A 21,442-nucleotide genomic window follows, 5' to 3' on the forward strand; every position below is an offset into this window, starting at 1 on the left:
GTGATTTCTTTACAGAAAATTCTGGTGAATAAACTTAAAACTTTTCTATTCTGTATGTTTAAATCAGTTAAGGAATTTTATATTCTGCAAGACACAAGTCACAAACAAGATGTGTTTGTGAAACACAATGTCCCCCTATATGATATTTGACCTTGTAGGATGACCTTGACCTTGTGAAGGATGACCTTGACTTTGACCTTTCACACTCAAAATGTGCAGCTCCATGAGATACACATGCATGCCAAATATCAAGTTGCTATCTTCAATATTGCAAAAGTATTCATAAAATAAGTGATTTGGGCCACATATATTTGACCTCTGACCTTGAAGAATGACCTTGACCTTTCACCACTCAAAATGTGCAGCTCCATGAGATGCACATGCATGCCAAATATCAAGTTGCTATCTTCAATATTGCAAAAGTATTTATAAAATAAGTGATTTGGGCCACATATATTTGACCTCTGACCTTGAAGGATGACCTTGACCTTTCACCACTCAAAATGTGCAGCTCCATGAGATACACATGACATGCATGCCAAATATCAAGTTGCTATCTTCAATATTGCAAAAGTATTCATAAAATGAGCGATTTTGGCCACATATATTTGACCTCTGACCTTGAAGGATGACCTTGACCTTTCACCACTCAAAATGTGCAGCTTCATGAGATACATATGCATGCCAAATATGAAGTTGCTATCTTCAATATAGCAAAAGTTATTGCAAAATGTTAAAGTTGGCGCAAACAGACAGACCAACAGACCAACAGACAGAGCAAAAACAATATGTCCCCCACTACTATAGTGGGGGACATAAAACCCCATGATGTTCAAACAGTCAGATCTTCATGTTTCTTAAGCAACAAGGTTTAGATTCTTTTTTCTAGAATACATGTAGATTCAATTCATTTTGGATTTTTGGTGTGCATGTATAATAATTATAAAACCACATGTATTCAAATTAAATCAGTTCAATACATTACACAGCGTGTAAATATATGAATAATTCTTATATATAACATTATCCAGAGTTAATATTATCTGTTTATTGCCTAGATATGACTGCTGGTTGTACTTTATGTAAAATAAATGAATTGTTAACTGCTTATTAATAATAGCAATGCTGAGATAATAAACTGAAATAACCAATATATGACTATGATATGACAGTAAAACCAAACCAAGCAAGAAAACACACATTCATCAATCACAAAGCTTTGTGACAAGAAGACTTATTGGAAGTAATATAGTTTTCTTACGGCACAACATTGTTTGTCATTGCAAACATGTGCTTGCATTCATACTGTCCATGATACATGTATGTCAGATTGATTTGGTATTTACAAAATATCATTATGCTGAAAAAGATAATTAAACAAATATTTTAAAAAGCATTTTTTGTATAAATATTTTTCAGATTTATAATCAATTACTACTATTTGTCCGATGTTGCTGATAATATGATGTCTGAAATGTGAGAAGTGTCCTAGTCATGGCTTCACACATCAGTTTTCAGTGCTCCAGCTAGGATTTGAAAAGGGCAGGGGGGGCTTTTTTGTCAAAAGGGCACATTGGACGCGCAGTATTTTATCAAAAGGGCACTTTCGAGTGCACGGGCGTTTCTGGAATGCTTCCTCTAGTCTTGCATGTAAATTTATGTTATTAATAATTGTTGGAATATATTATTCCCATTATTATTTAACAATTCAAATATAATGTCTACAATGAGGAATACATAAATAGCAATGTATTGTTATCAGAGATTTTTAATCATCATATGTAAAAAAAAAAAAAAAAAAAAAAAAAAAATTTTTTTTTTTTTTTTTTTAAAGGGTAAGGAGGGCCATAGGAGGGGCAGGGCGGAGGTTCGGGAGGGCATGGCGGGGCACCCTTCATTTTAGGCCTAGCTGGAGCACTGAGTTTTTTTCAACATTTTGGGAATGCAGTACTGAGGCCAGTTTTCTTTTGGATTGGGAAAATTTGCGGCATTTTAACTAAAATTGGGAAATTAGTGATGTTGTTGCTTTGCTCAAAAATTGAGAATACAAGTGTTTTAAGTCTTATATTTACCACGGTTGAATTATATGGATGGGAGATTAACAAAATCTTGAGATCTAAAAAAACTATTTTTTGATGGAAACATTCCCTTGGGAATTTTTAGCTCCCGTTTGGGAAAAATATATACTTTTTTCCACTGGGACCCGATTTTGAATGAAAAACAAGAGGACCAAGATGGCCCTAGTTTGCTCACCTGAGAGGAATCTGTTCATTCAATTTTACCTAATGTCAAACATGACCTAGATATTGACCAGACAAACATCCTGGTCAAGTTTCATCATTATTGAACCAAAACTCTGGCGTAGGGAGTGTTTTTGTTTTTGTAAGATTTGAAATGGTGACCTATATTTTGAGTTGACAACCCAAACATCAAACTTTGGTTACAAGGATTTTGTATAATATAATGAAAATTTGGACAATCTAAGGGCAATAATTATGGCATTAATTATGTGATTTTGCTTATCATCAAACTTGACTGAGATCTTTCAGCAACTTTGATAAAGAATGCTTGAGAAATGTGAATGCTAGAGTGTTTACAAACCAAATGTGGACGGACGGACAGCGGACAAAGACCAATCCTAAAACCTCACCTGAGCAATCAGGTGAGCTAAAAAGTGTGTTTCATCGATCCGAGCCATTTTCCAACATGTCTTAGAAATCAATAAAACCAATGTATTGACTAAGTTTCACGATGATTAGACAAAAAATGTGACTTCTATAGTGTTCGATCACAAGGTTTCTCTCTATATAGTCACATAAGGAAAACTCAGCCCCACCCCCCTGGCAGCCATGTTTATTGACCCATCGGGACCATTTGCAAACTCATCTGAGATATATATTAAACAAATCTATTCGCCAAGTTTCATGATGATTGGACAAATAATGTGACTTCTAGAGTGTTCACAAGCTTTTTTTACAATATAAATATAAGAAAACTGCCCCCACCCCCCCGGCAGCCATGTTATTCAACTGACCGTAACCATTTTCCAACTCAACTCTCGTATCACTAAAACAAATGTTTTGACCAAATTTCATGAAAATCGGGCAAAAAATGTGACATCTAGAGTGTTCACATGTTTTCACTATATACATATAGAGAAAAATGCCCCGTCCACTGGCGGCCATGTTTTTTAACCCATCTGGACCATTTTAGAACTTGTCCGACATATCAATAAAACCAATGTTTTGATTAACTTTCATGATGATTGGGCAAAAATTGTGACTTCTAGAGTGTTTACAAGGTTTCTCTATAGCCATATCAGGAAAACTGCCCCGCCCACTGGCGGCCATGTTTTTCAATGGACCAGAACCACTTTTTAACTCAACCAACATATCATTAACACAGACATATAGAAAAAGTTACATGAAGATTGGGCATTTAATGTGACTTCTACAGTGTTTACAAGCTTTTTCTTTTTTTTTGACCTAGTGACCTAGTTTTTGACCCAACATGAACCAGTTTCAAACTCGATCGAGTTTTCATTGGGACAAATCTTCTGACCAAGTTTCATGAAGATCGGATAATAAATGTGGCCTCTAGAGTGTTTACGAACAAAAAATGTGGACGGACGGATGATGGACAAAGACCAGTCACAAAAGCTCACCTGACCAATCAGGTGAGCTAAAAACAAGAGCTGTCACCATAGGATGACATATGCCCCCTATAAACGCTTTGATAGAAGTTATAGCATTTTTCAAAACCTAAACGCAGATTTCGAAACCTAAACGTGTTCTCTAAGTTTAAGGTCAAGGTAACAGGAGTAAAAAATTGTGTGGGTAAGGAAAGGCCTTGTCCACATACACATGCATACCAAATATGAAGGTTATATCTCAAGGGACATAGGAGTTATGAGCATTTTTCGAAACCTAAACGAAGATTCTGAAAGCTTAACGCGGACCCTAAGTTCAACGTCAAGGTCACAGGGGTAAAAAATGTTGTGCGTATGGAAAGGCCTTGTCCATATACACATGCATACCAAATATGAAAGTTATATCTCAAGGGACATAGAAGTTATGAGCATTTTTTAAAACCTAAATGCAGATTTAAAAACCTAAACGCGGACCCTAAGTTCAAGGTCAAGGGGTTAAAATTGTGTGCGTATGTAAAGGCCTTGTCCATATACACATGCATACCAAATATGAAGGTTATATCTCAAGGGACATAGAAGTTATGAGCATTTTTCAAAACCTAAACGAAGATTCTGAAACCTAAACGCGGACCCTAAGTTCAAGCTCAAGGTCACAGGGCTAAAAAAATGTGTGCGTAAGAAAAGGCCTTGTCCATATACACATGCATACCAAATATGAAGGTTATATCTTAAGGGACATAGAAGTTATGAGCATTTTTGGAAACCTAAATGCAAAGTGTGACGGAAAGACAGACGGACTGACAGTCCGATCACTATCACTATTTTCATCAAAAGGGGGCATAAAAATATCCAACCTCGAATAACAATTAACACATAAATGAAACAAATACACTGTATTATTATGAAAACATTAATAATCGAAGGGGAGTAACTACTGTATTCTTAAATGCAATATTTAGAAGAGATGTTTCACATGTAACATGACCTTAATTCATGATTGTTTGCAAGCCTTTTTACTATATAAATATAAGGAAAACTGCCACGTCCCCCTGGCAACCATGTTTATCAACAGACCGGAACCATTTTCAAACTTAACTCACGTATCTAGGAAACAAAAGTTCTGACAAAATTTCATGAAAATTGGGCCAAAAATGTGACTTCTAGAGTGTTTATATGTTTTCACTGTATACATATTGAGAAAAATGCCCCGCCCACTGGCGGATATGTTTTTTCACCGATCTGGACCATTTTCTAACTCATCCAAGAAATCAATAAAACCAATGTTTCGACCAACTTTCATGATGATGACCCAGTTTCGAACTCGACCGAGATTTGGACGAAGCTTCTGACCAAGTTTCATGAAGATCGGACAATAAATGTGGCCTAGAGTGTTTACAAACAAATGTAAACAGACGGATGGATGAATGACGGACGAAGAACGGTCACAAAAGCTCACCTGAGCAATCAGGTGAGCTAAACAAGAGGGCCTGAAAGGCCCAAGTTGCTCACCTGAGATAAAAAGAAATGACCTGTTCTTTGCAGCCCAAGATATCAATGGAACAAATGTTCTTACCAAGTATCATCAAGAATGAACAACAAATGGCCCCTTGGCGGCCATGTTTTTTTAACAGACCTGAACCATTTTTTAACTCTTCCAAGATATGTCCAAATTCCATGAAGATTGGGAATAAAATAGTGTCTTCTAGACTGTTCACATGTTGTCACTATATACATATAAAGAAACCTGCCCCACTCCCTGGCGGCCATGTTTTTTCACTGATCACGACCATTTTCAAACTCGTCCAAGACATCCACATAACTAATGTTTTGACAAAATTTCATGATGATTAGGCAAAACATGTGACTTCTAGAGTGTTCACAAGGTTTTTTACTACATAAATATAAGGAAAAAGACACACCCCCTGGCGGCCATGTTTTTTTACCGATCCAAACCATTATCGAACTCAACTGTCCTATCCAGGTGTGGTAGTGCAGTCTCCTTCGCTTACGCAAATGAACCGGTCACAGGACAGTTACAAGTTATGTAACTTTGTGAGCACTTATGTAATGAGGAAATATTTATTTGATGAACTCTTATTTCCGGTCAGGATGACTATACTGACTGGTTGTAATTCAATTAACTAAAGGCATCCAGTCAGGGACGCCTAAATACACTTAAAGAATTTATTTATAAGTGAAAACCAAGGCAGCTTAAACAAAAATAACTTATTTTTATTCCAAGAACTCGGAAAATGAAGAACAATGACAGAAAATTAAGAACAAGCCAAGTCTCAAGATTCTAAGAATCGTTACAAAAATGAACAACATACAGTAAATACCTTAATGAATGTAAAAAGAAGTTCAAAATCTGTCAACAAAACTGATATAAATATAAGTTACTGTTAGTCTAGAAAGTGCTTCAAAAATCTAGTTTACAAAATAGGTCTAATTTAATCTAAAGAACAATATTCATGGAGATAAGGAAACTTACAGTGAATCAAATGTAAAAATAAGAAAAATTTCCTAAAGTAATTGAAATAGAATAGAGTCTTTCTAATTTAGAAAATGCCAAATAAAAATAATCTTAACAAGGGCTGTTTGTAAAACATGCATGCCCCCTATATGGGCTGTCCGTTGTACTGGCAGCCATTGTGTGAATACGACTTTTGTCACTGTGACCTTGACCTTTGACCTAGTGACCTGAAAATCGATAGGGGTCATCTGCAAGTCTCGATCAATGTACCTATGAAGTGTCATGATCCTAGGCAAAAGGGTTCTTGAGTTATCATCCGAAAATCATTTTACTATTTCGGGTCACCGTGACCTTGACCTTTGACCTTGTGACATCAAAATCAATAGAGGTCATCTGCGAGTCATGATCAATCTACCTATGAAGTTTCATGATCCTAGGCATATGCGTTCTTGAGTTATCATCCGAAAATCATTTTACTATTACGGGTCACCGTGACCTTGACCTTTGACCTAGTGACCTGAAAATCAATAGGGGTCATCTGCGAGTCATGATCAATCTACCTATAAAGTTTCATGATCCTAGGCATATGCGTTCTTGAATTATCATCCGAAAATCATTTCACTATTTCGGGTCACCGTGACCTTGACCTTTGACCTAGTGATCTCAAAATCAATAGGGGTCATCTGCGAGTCATGATCAATCTACCAATGAGGTTTCATGATCCTAGGCGTATGCGTTCTTGAGTTATCATCCGGAAACCATTTTACTATTTTGGGTCACCGTGACCTTGACCTTTGACCTAGTGACCTCAAAATCAATAGGGGTCATCTGCAAGTCATGATCAATCTACCCATGAAGTTTCATGATCCTAGGTGAATGCGTTCTTGAGTTATCATTCAGAAACCATTTTACTATTTCAGGTCACCGTGACCTTGACCTTTGACCTAGTGACCTCAAAATCAATAGGGGTCATCTGCAAGTCATGATCAATGTACCTATGAAGTTTTATGATCCTAGGCCCAAGCGTTCTTGAGTTATCGTCTGACAACCACCTGGTGGACGGACCGACCGACCAACCGACATGAGCAAAGCAATATACCCCCTCTTCTTCGAAGGGGGGCATAATAATAAGAATAATTTAGAAAAATAATGCCAAAATGTCTTGATGCTGGTGTTAAAAATAATTTAGAGTTTAATTATTTCAAAATGCCAACCTTTTTCAAGAGCTGTAAACTTTTCAAGAAAGCACCAAGAGGTGTTTAAATCAGCCAAAACAGCTTATTTTATACAGTTCAGAAGAGATCAATGGCCGAGTAGTCAATTTTCCATCAGAACAGTGCATTTATCAATGATTAATATCTTCCCAAATTCCAGAGCAGAACTAAAAATAGATTACTGAACCAGGTTAAACAAGGGAGATAAATACTGCATAAATAATGCAAAATCATGTACATGTTGTCTTTCTTTCAGTTATCTCTTAGTTCAAAGGCTTATCATAAGTGTTAATGACTAAAACAGTTATGTTTACTATGAAAATTCTGTGTTATGAAAAATTACATAATACAGTTAATGACACATAATATTGACATAATAAAACCAAACTTTACTACACAGGAAACAAATGTTCTGACCAAATTTCATGAAGATTGAGCAAACTAGAAAGTTAACAAGATTTTATTATAGCCATATATAGCCATATAAGGAAATATGCCCCGCCCCTTGGCAGCCATGTTTTTCAAGCCAAGGTTACCATTTTAGAACTCATCCAAGATATCATTGAGACAAATCATCTGAGCAAGTTTCATGAAGATCGGAAAATAAATGTGGCCTCTAGAGTGTTAACAAGGTTTTACTATAGTCATATAAGAAAAAATGCCCAGCCCCCTGGCGGCCATGTTTTTCAACCAAGCGACATCATTTTCGAACACATCAAAGATATCATTGGGATGAATCTTCTGACCAGGTTTTATGAGGATCGGACAATAAATGTGGCCTCTAGAGTGTTAACAAGATTTAGCTATAGCCATATAAGGAAAAATGCCCTGCCCCTTGGCAGCCATGATTTTCAAGCAAACATAACCATTTTCGAACTCATCCAAGATATCATTAAGACCAATCTTCTGACCAAATTTCATGAAGATTGGACAATAAATGTGGCCTCTAGAGAGTTAACAAGGCAATTGTTGCGTTGCACAACGGACAACGCACGACGCAAGACGGACAACGCACAATGGACAAAAGACGATCACAAAAGCTCACCATGAGCACGTTGTGCTCAGGTGAGCTAAAAAACAAGGATATCAGTAAAACTGATAAATGCTCCCCAATGATGCTTTGTCGATATATGGGTTAATTGTGTGGAAAAAAAGTGTGACCTTGAGAAAATCAATTATTAGCCTCAGTGCCCTTGACCCCAGTGACCTCAAACCTAATCAAAAAGTAGAGGTCCATGCAAGGTACCTTCATGACAAATATGTACTGTAAGAGAGCGGTAAAGTATTGAAGGCGCTATGTGAAACTGTAACAAAAGTGTGACAAAAAAATAAATTATTAGCCTTGGTGACTTTGACCCCAGTGACGTCAAATCTCATCAAAAGGTAAAGGTGCATGCAAGGTACCTACATGCCAAATATGTAATAGATCGGTAAAGTAGTGAAGGCGCTATGAGAAACTGTAACAAAATCGTAACGTAAAATCTATTATAAGCCTCGGTCACCTTGACCTTGACCTCAGTGACGTCAAACCTCATCAAAATGTAGGGGTCCATGCAAGGTACCTACATGCCAAATATGTAAGAGATCTGTAAAATAGTAAAGGCTCTATGTGAAACTATAACAAAAGTGTGACTGAAGGAAGTACGGAAGTACAAACTGGCAACTATATGCTCCCCATATATATGTATGGGGAGCATAAAAACACTGCAAATGCTTAAATACAAACCAGTTAACAAGCAGCTTTTTTTTCCTTTATAATGTACCTGAAAACGGAACTTTACCAATAAGGATTATAAAAAGAAAATTTCCCAATTACTGTCAAAAAAATTCCCACTTGAAGGTTAGCCCCAAATTTTTATTTTTTTTTTTAAATAAAATGCAACATTTAGTTAGTTTCCCTATGCAGCTCTATTGCTAAAACTAAAGTAAATAAAATATTGACAACTTGACAACACTTACATTTGTAGTACAAGTTAGACTACAGTTCCATAATCGCGATTGACGGGGTCCAAAGATCGCGAGCACGATATATCCGGAGCGCGATATAAATCCAGACATGTCTGACATAGTTGTTAAGCAGTTGATGTGCAGTTAATGTGTCAAATTTCATCGGTGTTTTCATTTTATGTACGGCGCTGCTTTATCTTTGTATCGTAATAATTACAAACCAATTTTACATGTACTTTTGTACAACAACAACAAAATATTTATTTGTATAAAAGTAATATCGTAATTAAAGTTTTGATTACCGTGGAAATCGTAATGCCATTATTAATTTTTATTTTTAGGTACGATTAGCATAATACACGTATGAAGACGTATGAAGTGTACTTGTGCTTAAGTTAGAATCTACTCTAACAGATGGTCCGTTTCAAGCAAGAAACAGGAAACAAACCAATATAATTTAAAGTTGTTTTTATTTTATATTTACAGACACAACGAGATTCATCACAAGAAGAATGCGCAGTTATAACAAAATTTCGGCGGACATGACATTTGTTAAATTATTCAATAAAGAATATGTACATATATATGGCGTTAACAAAGTCAACATGCATACAAATACATTTACGTAAAACATACACATACATTTATTTACAAATTATATAACAAAAACATCAATTTTTGTTACAAAAAAAGTAGTCAGTCAATTCAGTTTGTTTCAATGAAGACCGGGCTTCTGATTTAGCCCGGTATAGAATGTTCCTCAGGTGCATAACTTCAGCAGGGGTGCTTTTAGCCGATTTCTCAGCATAGCGTAAACCAATCTGAAGTCCACGCACTATACTATGGCGGCTCTTAAAGCTTCGTAACCACCCGGCGCTACCTACGAACGATTCGTCTTCAGGGTGGAGCATGTTGTGGAACTTCAATGCCTGATGTTGGATGTTGGGACCCGATATCGGCATTCCTTCTGTGCGAGTCTGCGCAAACCATGTCATCACTGCCTTATCGAGCTTGTTGTCTTGAGCGCTCCGGAACCGTTTACGTTTTTGGTCCGGTCCATTTCAGACAATGAGGATCTCAACTTATCTTCGTCTTTCAGCCACCCCCTTAGTGTACCTTCGGGGACACCGAATTCCTTGATTATGGACGTTCGAGACTGACCAGATTTAATCTTCTCTATTATCTCAATTTTCTCAGTAATCGAGAACTGTTTACGTTTTCGTGTGACGGTAGTGCTTGTAGCCATTTTGGTAAGTAATTCCTGTACAGAGCCAGAATGCACTTTATATACCAATAAACTGACATTATTATCGAGAATGAGACACTAATAACTCAAGTGCTGCAAACAACTTAATCTGTGTTAAAACAACACTGTCACTTACGGTCTGTTTTCACACTTCACAGCGTGTCAAGTATAAGGCGCGAAATAGCCGATGATCAATTACTAGCCAGAACCGGTTGTTATCGCAATTTGCATATTGTCAGATTATAACTTGTCAACGATTTTTTTTTTTAAATGTGTTTTTGTGATCATTCTTGCCGGATTTTTTGGGAGCCATAGCCAAATCGCGATATAATGGACAGCGCTATATAACGGATCGCGATGTAACGGAATAGCAGTGTATTTGGTAGCAAAAAATAAAATAAACCAATTTCCCAATATGAAGACTTCACAACGTGAATTTTCCCAATTTCAGAGGGTTTTGCGCACATTTTGTCCAATTGGGCTGAAACAGGTACTTTTCTGAATGGGGCTAAAAAAATTCGCTGACATGTTTTCAGCTTTGAAACCATATAAGAACAAGAAGACCTGAAAGGCCCAAGGTATCCCCCGCAACATATGCTTTGTTGGAGGATGGGTGCAAATTGGACGGATGAACATAATGATAGATGGACGGACGGAGGACAATAACACAAAACTAAGACAAAGGAAGGTTCTTAAGCCTTCACAATTTATTTAGGTGAATTTTTTAACAGATGGTGTACAATGCCATTTGGCGTGCATCATCCTCTTATGCATATATATACTCATACCAAATTTAAATGAAATCCTCCAAAGCACTTCCAAGATATGGCTCCGGACACAAAAGTGCCTATAGTAAAAAGCATTTTTTCAAGATACAAAGGGCCATAAGTCTGTTTTTAACAGATGGTTACAATGCCATATGGCGTGCATCATCCTCTTATGCATATATATACTCATACCAAGTTTCAATGAAATCCGCCAAAGAACTTCCAAGATATGGCTCCGGACACTAAAAAGCATTTTTTCAAGATACAAAGGGCCATAAGTCTGTTTTTAACAGATGGTGTACAATGCCATTTCGCGTGCATCATCCTCTTATGCATATATATACTCATACCAAGTTTAAATGAAATCCACCAAAGAACCTTTAAGATATAGCTCCGGACACAAAAGTGCAGGACGGACGGACGGCCAAACGGACGGACAACGCCAAAACAATATCCCTCCGCCTCTGGCGGGGGATAACAAGAGATGTGTTTGTCAGAAACACAATGCCCCCTACTGCGCCGCTTTGAAGCAGTATATTTGACCTTTAACCTTGAAGGATGACCTTGACCTTAACCTTTCACTCAAAATGTGCAGCTCCATGAGATACACATGCATGCCAAATATCAAGTTGCTATCTTCAATATTGCAAAAGTTATGGGCAGTGTTAAAGTTTTCGGACGGACGGACAGATTGACTTAAGGACTGACAAACAGTTCAACTGCTATATGCCACCCTACCGGGCGCATAATGAGCATTAAAAAAGAACCATAACATTACCATATAATGATGCATTTAAAAAAAAAAAGAAGCACAAATGTAAATCATCATTAGAGGTTGCATGCAATAGCTGAATCCATACCCACATGGCTGGGGGTCAAAGGTCAGGATACTATAGGCAGTTTGAATTTTGAGTAAACTAAAAGAATTTGTCAGAAATAAAGATCCAGTAAGTTTTGTTTGGATCATGTTGTCATAGTTTTATCCATGATCTAGCTATTTAGCCAGACTAAAAAGGCAGGTAGGCCTGAAAATGGGCAAGGCAATCTTTTTAATGACAAATTGTAATATGGTAAGTTTTGTACACAGTAAGGCACATCATGCATTGCCCCGTTTCCACTCAAGCACTTTTATTCAAGCATCAATTCAGCATGTATTATAATTTCACAAGGTATGGTCCTTATAAGAAATACCTTATCCTTACAACGATCAATAACCAGTAAAATTATGTTCCGTGTGTCAGTATTTACAAGAACGTTCACAAGGCAAAGTCGGGAAATAATGGTTTGATGTTTTTTAAATGAGTAGTGCATAATTAACAATTGGAAGGAGCGGACAAATATTTTACAAGATTTCACAAACATCTATCGTAGACTTAGTATCCTTGACACAGATTCAATGATGGCTTTCATACTGCCAAGGCAAACATACTGGCTATGTTTCAGATTAAGTAAAAACATAATTAATATTGGTAACAAGTTTCTTGGTTAAATATTTGACACAGTGACCTAGTTTTTTTCCACTCCTGACCCAAATTTAAACCTGACTCAAATATTGTCAAGAAAAATTATCTGACCAAGTTTGACCAGGATTGAGTCATAAATGTTGTCCCTACAGTGATAAGGTTTATTTTGAAGATTTAACTTGGTGACCTAGTTTCCACATGCATGTGACCCGGATTCAAACTTGGCCTACATGTTGTCAAGAAAAACATTCTCCCTTCACCAAGTTTTATCAAGATTGAGTCCTACATTTGACCTGGTGACAATATGGTTGATACACTAGAACCAGATTTAAAGTCATCATGGAAAATGTCAACAGATTCACACTCGCCTAAATATTGTCTCAATCAACATTCTGACCAAGTGTCATCAAGATTGGATGAAAAAATGTAGCCTCTAGAGTTATAATGAGCTAAAAGTTGATAGCACATTCTGCTGCGTGCACACCGAATGGCACCTGACATAAGGTAATCAAAATAGCTCAACTTAAGATCTTTATACTCGTGTGAGCTAAAACGGCTGGATAAGACACAGATGCAACTCCAGCACAATGCAAAAGGAAAATGAGTATTAGAGAATCAGACGTAATGTGAATACATCAAATAATTCCATTAAAACCTGTAATGAGTAAAAATTTATAATGTATGTATCACTCTAAATCGTGTTACACATCATGCCTATTTTCTTATTGAAGACAGTTGTCTTATTCTGGCTTCCATAACTTAAAATGTCACTTTTTATGTTTTCTGACTTTCTGCAACATACAGTAACGGGGAAACCCGCAGACTACCAGAATGGGACAGTTGTTCCACAGTTACTCCATGACAGTGCTTTTGAATGCAGCACTATTAACACAATTTACTTTGTATACATATGTACACGTACTTAGATAATGTTCTTAGTGAAAATTTGCTGTAATTAGGTGATCCCGCTAAGAAATTTTGCAGCGAGAAAAGTCGAGATATAGAGAGAATATGAATGCGAAATAAACGCTAGTTAACTTTTTTTGCTGATATTGCTTGAAAGTGAGTGGGCATTGGAAAAGTTAATACAAGTAATAAATGGTTTAAAACGGCAAAAAAATGCCTAGGCATAGACGTTGCTATCTTGACTATCACATGATTACCCCCTCTGTATAGAAAATATTAAAAGCTTTTCCAAATAACAGAAATGTTTTACGAATGATTTTTGTTTTATTTTCTAAGAACAATTTTAACTTTTTTCACTAAAATTGGTGCTAGAAAAATTCTCAGAAGAAAATCTTGGATAGAAGTTTCTAATCCACATCTACGGTATACTTCTGAACAATCAATCGCGATTATAAATGGAAGGCGCCTTGTCAGGGAAACCAGTGTTAGTCAGTTAAAAAAAGTGCATCTAAAAGAGAAAGTATTTAAGATATATACAGTAAGGTAAAAATATTCGAGAAGTGCAGAGTTAGGTAAAAAATAAAAACAGGACCTACAACTGAGAATTTAACCTCCCCGAGTCTCGCTTTGAAGGAATTGAGATCGGGGCTTGATTTGACAGAGTATGAAGACCGTTCCAATACCTTATAGTGTGGGGAAAAAAGGAATTCATGTGATACTGGGTGCGTGATTGGGGGAATAAAAAGTTTAAGTTTCTTGTAGGGGTAAGGTGACAGTGGTCCAGGTTGACTAGCTGGTGGTGAGTTTTGTACAGCATTATGAGGGAGTTGGTCATGTGGCAGTGGGCAAGGGTGTTCCAATGAAGGGTCTGTAACATATGGGTGACACTACTGGTGTATGCATAATCATTCATGACATACCGGGCTGCTGCTCGTTGGACCCCTTCTAATTTATCAGCCAAGTGTTTTTGCCGAGTATGCCACACAACTGAACAATATTCAAGTTGTGGGCGTATGAATGTGGTATAAGCAGCTTCTTTAACCTTACTGTTCTGGGTCCTGGCGTTTCTCTTTATAAAATGGAGGGAGTTCCAACATCCTACTACATCCAGGCATTTTTAACCGCATGTTTACACTCATCCGGCCAGAGAGTCTTTCGGATTTGTGGTTATTAAGTCCATTGGCAAGCCAATGGTAATGGTCAAAAAAAGTTGTTAAAATATAAGTAAAAGTGAGCAACAATGAATTAAAAACTACAGAAGTAGTAAATTAAAGGTGCATTTAACACAAGTCACTAAATATGTTCAACATTTTCTACTGTTTGTATTGTTCTTCTTCTTCTTTTATAATAATGGCTATGTTCATTACTGATACATTATGGCCATGCGTGGGGGGTTAAAAAAATAGATTGATAGGTTTCCCGAGTTTCTCAATCCACTCAGGAAAATCCTATCATCAGTGATAAAAAAAGGTGCAAAACCAAACACCTTAAGCCCTTAAGACTTAAATATATATACATATACAACTGTGCATGTGGTGAGAATATTAGTCGAGTTAAAAACAGGATAAAAGCAGAAACATGTGATCTAAGGAAGGAACACTGATGTAGACAGCACTGATTTAAATCCAGGGATCCTATCAGCGCTGACTACATAAGATGGAAGTGTGTTCCATTGTACTGATGTTCTTGGAAAGAAAGAAAATTAATGGTAATCAGCTGTACTTGGTGGTATTTGGAATGCCATGTGATGGTGATGGCGTGAGTGTCTAATGTATGGAGTGAGATAGTGAAGGGGTTGACATCAACATGATTATATACTATATTATAGAACAAAATGAGTCTAGCTTGTTGTCTTCTTGATTGCAATGTATTCCAATTCAAATCCTTAATTATATTTGTGACCGTGCCCGGTGTCTTGCTGTAATTATTCGTTACAAATCTGACAGCTTGACGCTGAACATTTTCAATTTTATCAATATCTTTCTGATGGTAAGGGTCCCACACACTAGAGCAATATTCCAAGGATGGTCTAACAATGCTGTTATATGCCGCTGACTTAGTTTCCATTTTAGAAGAATGAATGTTTCGTTTTAAGAATCCTAAGCTCTGGCTTGCTTTACTAGTAATACTACTTATTTTATTTACGTGAGGTGACCAGTTTAAAATTGAGCTTACTTCAACGCCAAGATAAGTGGCTTGGTTTACAACAGACAGAGGTTGATTGTGAAGAGTGTAGGCTGTTTTTAATGGTTTACGGTATCTTGTAACATGCATGATATGACATTTTATTATGTTAAAAGACATCTTCCATTTCAGCTCCCACGATGATAGACTATCTTGATCTCTCTGAAACTGAATAGTGTCAGCCAAAGTTTCTATGGATCTGTACATGACACAGTCATCGGCAAATAGACGGACGCTTGACTTCACAGACGAAGGTAGATCATTAATGTAGAGCAGAAACAGAAGAGGCCCAAGAACTGATCCCTGGGGTACGCCAGAAATTACAGGGGCCATGGTGGAAGTTGCTCCATCTACAGCAACCTGTTGACTACGGTTACCAAGAAAAGCTTTAATCCAAGGGTGTGTAGTGCCCGTGATAATTAAGATCAATCAAGGGGCTGACAGAAGCACAAGTAATTTACTATAAAACTAATAAAAGATTAATTAACTGATAAATTGGTCAAATATCACGCACACAAACGAGTATACAAGCAGAACCTACCTAAATCTTCCATGACTTGTTTTGCATACTCTGTACTATGGCTCATGAACTACGACTGATTTTCATCAGACCTTGGGTAGGTGGGACAAAAACCTGTCAAAATTTCATTCAGATGATAAGCAAGTGTCCAGTCAAGTATTTTATGTTGACTTCCGGAAATTACAATACACTAAAAGGGGAGCCAGACAACTCGCCCCAAAGCCAACTCACCCCAGGACAAGTCGCCCCGAAAATCTGGACAAGTCGCCCCAAATATGTTGGACAACTCGCCCCAATCGAAAGACAACTCGCCCCAATTTTGTTTCTTATATATAGTATTATAGAAATTGTGTTCATATAAAATTTGTTAAGTTTAATGTATTAATATTCGTGATTATTGTTTTTAGGAAATGTAGTTGTATGATGTTTTTTTTCATTTCATATTGTAAAACTTTGTTATTCAATAATTGTTTACATACCGGATTGCTTTTAGTAATAAATTGTTATTAGCTTTTTTATGATTGTGTTTATTAAAATAAGCCCCATTTAGTTCGTCTTGTTTTGAAAACGTGTGAAATGTTAAACGTTTATTTTGACGGCATATTGTAAAACTGTGTAATTCAATAATTGTTTACATACCGGATTGCTTTTAGTAATAAATTGTTATTAGCTTTTTTAAGATTGTGTTTATTAAAATAAGCCCCATTTAGTTCGTCTTGTTTTGAAAACGTGTGAAATGTTAAACGTTTATTTTGACGGCATGCTTTCATTTTCTGTTCAAAGATTGTTTAATGAGACATTTTGTATGATAGTTTGGTTTAATTAAAGAATAATGGAATGTCTTTGTGTTAGTTATGTTTTGAAAACGTGTGAATTGACGAAAATTAATTAAGCCGGCATGCTTTCATTGTCTGGTCAAAGATTTATTAATAAGACAAACGGTATGACGGTTTGGCGTGATTAAAGAATAAATAAGGTCACACGCTTAACCAGACAACAATGCTGTTTGCAAAGTAATTATAAGGGCAGACTATATATAAAGAGGGTATCTGAATGAGCCCAAAGTATGTGTTTTGTTTGTGTCGGACGATACTATTTGTGACTTGGAATACGATTGCTATATAGTTGTGTGGGTTTCAGTGCATCTGCCATGTGTTCAAACATATATGTGCTTATTTGATGTCGGATACAATAATTTTCTAGTGTTAGTTAGTTTTGTGTTTGTGTTTCTGCAATGGCAGAAGTGGCAAATTGTATACATTGTGGAAAGACAGTTGGGCAGAGGCAACGTGCTGTTTCTTGCGATGCCTGCGAGCGATGGCAACACATAGGCTGTGATTCTGGTAAGTAAACTTATAATATAATTATTTGTTGTGTCTTACATTTTTTAGGTCAGGCAGCTTATTGTTTCCCCATAAATAATGAATCTTAATTGTTGGATACTTGCATATTATCGGGTAATCAACCAATGTCCGTTAATCCGGTGACACATAACAGATGTGTTTTACGACCTGATAACGATCATAAAACCTTTCAGATAAATGTCAGAAGTCACTGGACCGTTATCTTTGCGTTATTTGGGTGATGTATACCGCTTTAAACTATTGCTCATGGTGTAATATTGAATGTGTTTACAGTTTTTTTTACTTGTCAGAACAAATATATTTTAAACGTTTGTATAAATCCTTAGTATTGAACATTACTATCTGCTGAAATGATTGAATATTATGATAAAATGTGCATTTTATATTTATGATAAGAATTTACATTAACCTTTTATTTAATATCATTCATGTATATACATAAGTCGCATATTTTGAAAATAATTACTTTGTCAAAAAAGGCGTGAAAACTCGACACTAAATAAAGAAATATCGTATTGTTTGTTAAGTGTATGTGCTTGACATATTTTTAAAATAGCATTTTGTTGTGGTAATTCTGACGCTATTGGTTATTGAGATATCGCTGTTGACAAAAAGCCGTTCAGTTTGACATGTAAGGTTCGTTTGTCGGGATATGCTAAACTTTAAATTGAAACAGAACCAACATATTATCAAATAAGACAAATACTACCACCAATAATGTTTATTAATATTTTTTCATAATTGATTGAGTTATTGTAAATACCGTACTCTATGTTGGCCTCTTCTTATTGAAAATGCGTGTATACTGCCAGTGTCATGCGAATATGGATCTTATTTCTTAATATCCACCTTCACACTTTATTATCGCCTCTAATTAAACTATCTCTATTTAAAGAACATATTACTGCGAACTTAATAGTACCCCAGTATAATACCATTCTAGCTACCGCTACCGTAGATCATATTTCAGTAAATAAGATTACTTCGGAATTATAAAAGTTCGTATGCTGTGATTAGAAGTTATAGAAATTTATTAACTGTACTGTGATATCCACATAAAATAATGACTTTACCTGTATTGCTAGGAATTTTACGCGTTTATAAATGCACAGAATACCTAGTGTATAACATTATTTATCGAGCGGACAGATGCATTAATCTGCGCTGGACCGCGCGTTGGGTATTTACTGTTTAGTAACATCTTAAAACCATCATTTTTAAACTGATAACGGAATAATAAAAAAATCGTTAAGACAGACAGACACACAATTTGATTGTCGAATACAATCAGTACATAGCCATATAAACATTATACATATTTCAATTAAAAAGCATGTCAAGGAAATGTGATTCATAGAATTTAGTTTACTTACGGAGAATGTTCTTAACATATTCGATGCGAGTTTAATATATGAGATCTAACTTTTAATAAACAATTATATATTAAGTCAATTATTATTACTACTGATAAATAACATTTAAGCTTTCCTATAAAAAGAACATTTAACATTTAAGGATTCTTATTTAAAGATACTGTGTACGTGCTTGAATTAAATCTTTTTCTGTATTAAAATGTTCTAATAAAGTATAAATTTCAGATTTGGCACGAATCTTTGTATATTGATAGATCTTCTATTAACCCCGGTAGTGTTTATTACCAATTATTGTCAATTAGTGTAAATTATAACATCAATCAATATGTGTCATAAATAGGGCGTACCCGAGATACAAATATGAGCCGATGTTGTCTACAACAATAACGATTGCCACACTTTACCTTTAATTGAGAATTACAGACGTGTTAATCAATAAGTGTTTTCTATCAATTACTGTGATAGATAACATCAAACAGTAGGTGTCATACATATGGTGTACCCGAGATGTAAACATACAAGTCCGAAACGCGAGTCTTACACCCATATTGGCATTTTAAAATATACTTTTGACTGCTTAACTCTAATAACATGTATAACATATAAATAAAAATGTGTCATTTAAAGATACGTTTACATATGTGTATAATTGTTATAAAATATTCATCCCATATTGTCGTTGAATGTTCATACTATGAATTTGTTATTAAATCATAGGTATATCCCTGGCAGAATACAAAGCAGCAACAAGAGGCGAAAGAGAAATTCACTTTCTATGTGCAGAATGTTGCAGAAGCATTCCCACTATTCATAGTGTGCCTGAGGACGAAAGGGTATCACATGTTGACCCAGATTTAACACCGGTATTCGCTCATAACAAATGCTTTCCGTTTTCTGAATTTCAGTTATTTTTGTTGATATTGTATCACAAAGATTACTCAATCTTTCTGTTTATGTTGTTTGAACACATAAATGTTTCTCCTTTAGTTAGTAGAACCTGATAGTGCTGACGCGACATTTCTGAATGGGGACGTTTATTCTCCTATGGCCGCCCCGGTTGCAGAATCAACAGTAATCCATCACGTAAGTATATTATATAATATTCCCTTCCGCGAATTAGTTTGATTATAATTGTGCGGTTCTGACGATATTAAACAGCTGATATTAGAATATAATTAAGCAGCTTCCGTTACTGTTTGCGGTGAGGTCGGTCATGTAATCCTTCTACCATGTGAGTCCGGTTACTTGTGAAAAAGGGATTATTCTCACAATAAATAGCACGTTTTTATTACATTGTAATTAATAAAAAACTTAGGTAAAAAAAAGAAACTAAATCACGTCTTGAATACAAATCACAGAAACCTTGACAAGAGCCTAGTTTAAAAAATTGCTTTATATTGTAGACATTAGCTAATATCAAGAACTGAAAAGCTCTTTTAAAAAGGACCCTGTTTGCAGGCTGTGCTTAAAACTCTTCGCATAATGACTATTTTAAGCGATTTGGAAGGCAATCTAGACGAATACTGAGGGAATGTGCTTCATATCCGTATCTTATGAAAAATTAGTTGTCTGGATGACCTGCCCCTGTCACTGAGTTGGGTCAGGCACACTAGTCTGGATTACCAGCCCCTGTCAATATTTTAGCACGACGGGAACCAGAATAAAAAAATAGCTGCAGCACGAAAACAAGAGTTTTCCAAATTATTTACTTCCGCCATCTTGAATTGAGAAATAACAAGTATTTCGAAATAAAGTTATTTTTCATATATCGAGATGGGGAACATCAACACAGTTGGTCCTAATGAAGCACTGGTAGTCTCAGGTAATTCTTGAATTAATGTTATACGTTTTGCATATGCAGTTTTTGGAAAAGCATTAATTTTGTATCGACTATTATTTTCCGAAGTGGGGGAAATTTACTAATTTAGTTATAATCCTCCTCCATCTCCGATTGCCTTGTATCGAGCCGCAGCGGTAAAGGAAACAAGTGAAGTAATTTCTATATTAAATAATTAATGCAAACAACGCAGCTTTTATCGATTAACCGTCCAGTGCTTTCCACAGGATTTTTGGCAGGCGCCCCGCCCTGGGTTGATATGGGTGGTTCGGGAAGGTTTTCTCCTCCCCAGGGCTCAACATTAACCTAAAAACCAACTTGCCCTGCCGGGCAAGTACTTAGAAAATCTACTTGCCCTGAACATAACGCCACTTGCCCAAACATGAAATATCACATTAATTGTAAACCTGATATTTTTTAATAGAGATCAAAATGATACACCACAAAACCTTTTTTATTTTTGCACATTTAACAAAATGATTACAGCAATTAAAGATTT

The 21,442-nt window shown here is 36.0% G+C and overlaps 3 protein-coding genes across 5 annotated transcripts in view; 2 read left to right on the forward strand and 1 right to left on the reverse strand.

Moving 5' to 3' along the window:
• LOC127837401 (paxillin-like) overlaps positions 1-16,554 on the reverse strand; it is a 78,503-nt gene extending 61,949 nt beyond the window's left edge. For both annotated transcript variants that reach the window (XM_052364443.1, XM_052364432.1), the window contains exon 1: positions 16,391-16,554. In XM_052364443.1, coding sequence (XP_052220403.1) covers positions 16,391-16,436 — 46 coding nt within the window. In that variant the 5' untranslated portion in view covers positions 16,437-16,554. The remainder of the gene's footprint in view (positions 1-16,390) is intronic.
• A 919-nt stretch (positions 16,555-17,473) lies between these two features.
• On the forward strand, positions 17,474-20,256 carry LOC127837474 (uncharacterized). Its single transcript, XM_052364608.1, has 3 exons — positions 17,474-17,712; positions 19,824-19,969; positions 20,094-20,256. Exons 1-3 carry the CDS (start codon positions 17,604-17,606, stop codon positions 20,229-20,231), a joined length of 393 nt encoding a protein of 130 aa, XP_052220568.1. The 5' UTR covers positions 17,474-17,603; the 3' UTR covers positions 20,232-20,256.
• A 505-nt stretch (positions 20,257-20,761) lies between these two features.
• Positions 20,762-21,442, forward strand: part of LOC127837433 (flotillin-2-like) — a 30,839-nt gene continuing 30,158 nt past the window's right edge. The window contains exon 1 of one of the 2 annotated variants that reach the window (XM_052364534.1): positions 20,762-20,928. In XM_052364534.1, coding sequence (XP_052220494.1) covers positions 20,880-20,928 — 49 coding nt within the window. In that variant the 5' untranslated portion in view covers positions 20,762-20,879. The remainder of the gene's footprint in view (positions 20,929-21,442) is intronic. The other variant, XM_052364545.1, reaches the window with a different exon arrangement.

This window comes from Dreissena polymorpha, chromosome 1 (genome assembly GCF_020536995.1).
Source record: "Dreissena polymorpha isolate Duluth1 chromosome 1, UMN_Dpol_1.0, whole genome shotgun sequence".
NCBI classification, from domain to species: domain Eukaryota; kingdom Metazoa; phylum Mollusca; class Bivalvia; order Myida; family Dreissenidae; genus Dreissena; species Dreissena polymorpha.

Coding starts and splice junctions, on each gene's coding strand:
- LOC127837474 (XM_052364608.1), top strand. CDS start 17,604: ATGGCAGAAGTGGCAAATTGTATACATTGTGGAAAGACAGTTGGGCAG. Junction 17,713..19,823: donor ACACATAGGCTGTGATTCTG/GTAAGTAAACTT, acceptor ATTAAATCATAG/GTATATCCCTGGCAGAATAC. Junction 19,970..20,093: donor TTGACCCAGATTTAACACCG/GTATTCGCTCAT, acceptor TTTCTCCTTTAG/TTAGTAGAACCTGATAGTGC.